We start from the raw sequence: 1,038 nt of genomic DNA, 5'->3' as shown, positions 1-1,038 counted from the left end.
AAGTTAAACTAAATTAAAATGAGAAGTGTTTCCTTGGCAACTAGCTGAAAGTTTTTCTTTTCTTTATATTTTCTTTTAGTTCTGTCAAGGATTATTTTATTTCAAGTAACATGTTTCTTATGCTTTTAGTTTTGCTTAAATAACCCTATGAACTGACCAATACAGAGATGAGTCATGCAATACCTTTTTAAAGATATTAATATTTGTTGTTTGTTTGAAAGTTTCAGGAAACTAGTGTCAGAGTTTGAGCCTGAGGTGCACGAGGTCCCCAAACTGTTCCGGGGGGTCCTAAGAAACTGCCTGGATGAGCTTCAGGGAGATGCAGAGCTTCAGGATGGGGTGAACCGTTGGGAACAAAAGCGCAGCAAGAGCCTCTCCTTCGTCACGTTCCGATCCAAGTTCCGCACCCTGAACCGTGGAAAGGGAAGCTTCGGTGGTTCCCGCAACAACCTGCAAGAAGAAAACACGTGGTCTGATGAAGAAGAGGAAGCAGCCGAACAGGAGACAACTGCCATGCGCACCAGGAAGGGACGGAGCCTCAGCATGCCAGAGATCACTCCTCTTGAGCAGGCGGCCCAGCGCTGAACACGAGGAAGACGAGATGCACAGAAAGACAGAGGAAAGAAGAATTTGAAAAGCTTGAAGGAAATGCAGCCTTCAAGGTAAGTTGGCAATGGAAGAGGAAGAAAAGAGAAGGTGGCAAAGAACAAGAGAAGGGGAAGAAAAATATGATTCTAGGAGACATCCTGAAAGACTAAAGCTTATGCTTTCAGATTGTAAGACAAACACTGTTAATTTGTTAAATTAAACCAAAGAACACTTGTATAGGCATATGTAAAACACATACAGCCTAGTCTTTTTTTTTTTAACTTTCTAATGTGTGCTTAAATATTTTGAATATTTGGATGTAAATATAAATGTGAATATTTGACAAATGTATGCATTTTCACACGTTGAGCTCACAAAACATGTCAAGAGTATGACCAGGTCATACATACAAAAAAAGGGGAATTTATAAAAGGGGGGGGGGGGGTTTTT

The 1,038-nt window shown here is 40.7% G+C and overlaps 1 protein-coding gene across 1 annotated transcript; it reads left to right on the top strand.

The window, feature by feature from the left end:
- The first annotated feature begins 57 nt into the window (after positions 1–57).
- LOC107576551 (protein RD3-like) lies at positions 58–1,038 on the top strand. Its single transcript, XM_016262713.1, has one exon. It carries the CDS (start codon positions 175–177, stop codon positions 583–585), a length of 411 nt encoding a protein of 136 aa, XP_016118199.1. The 5' UTR covers positions 58–174; the 3' UTR covers positions 586–1,038.

The sequence above is a fragment of the Sinocyclocheilus grahami genome, unplaced genomic scaffold (genome assembly GCF_001515645.1).
Source record: "Sinocyclocheilus grahami isolate Dianchi unplaced genomic scaffold, SAMN03320097.WGS_v1.1 scaffold3918.1, whole genome shotgun sequence".
Lineage (NCBI taxonomy): Eukaryota > Metazoa > Chordata > Actinopteri > Cypriniformes > Cyprinidae > Sinocyclocheilus > Sinocyclocheilus grahami.
This window is presented reverse-complemented; position numbering and strand designations above follow the sequence as displayed.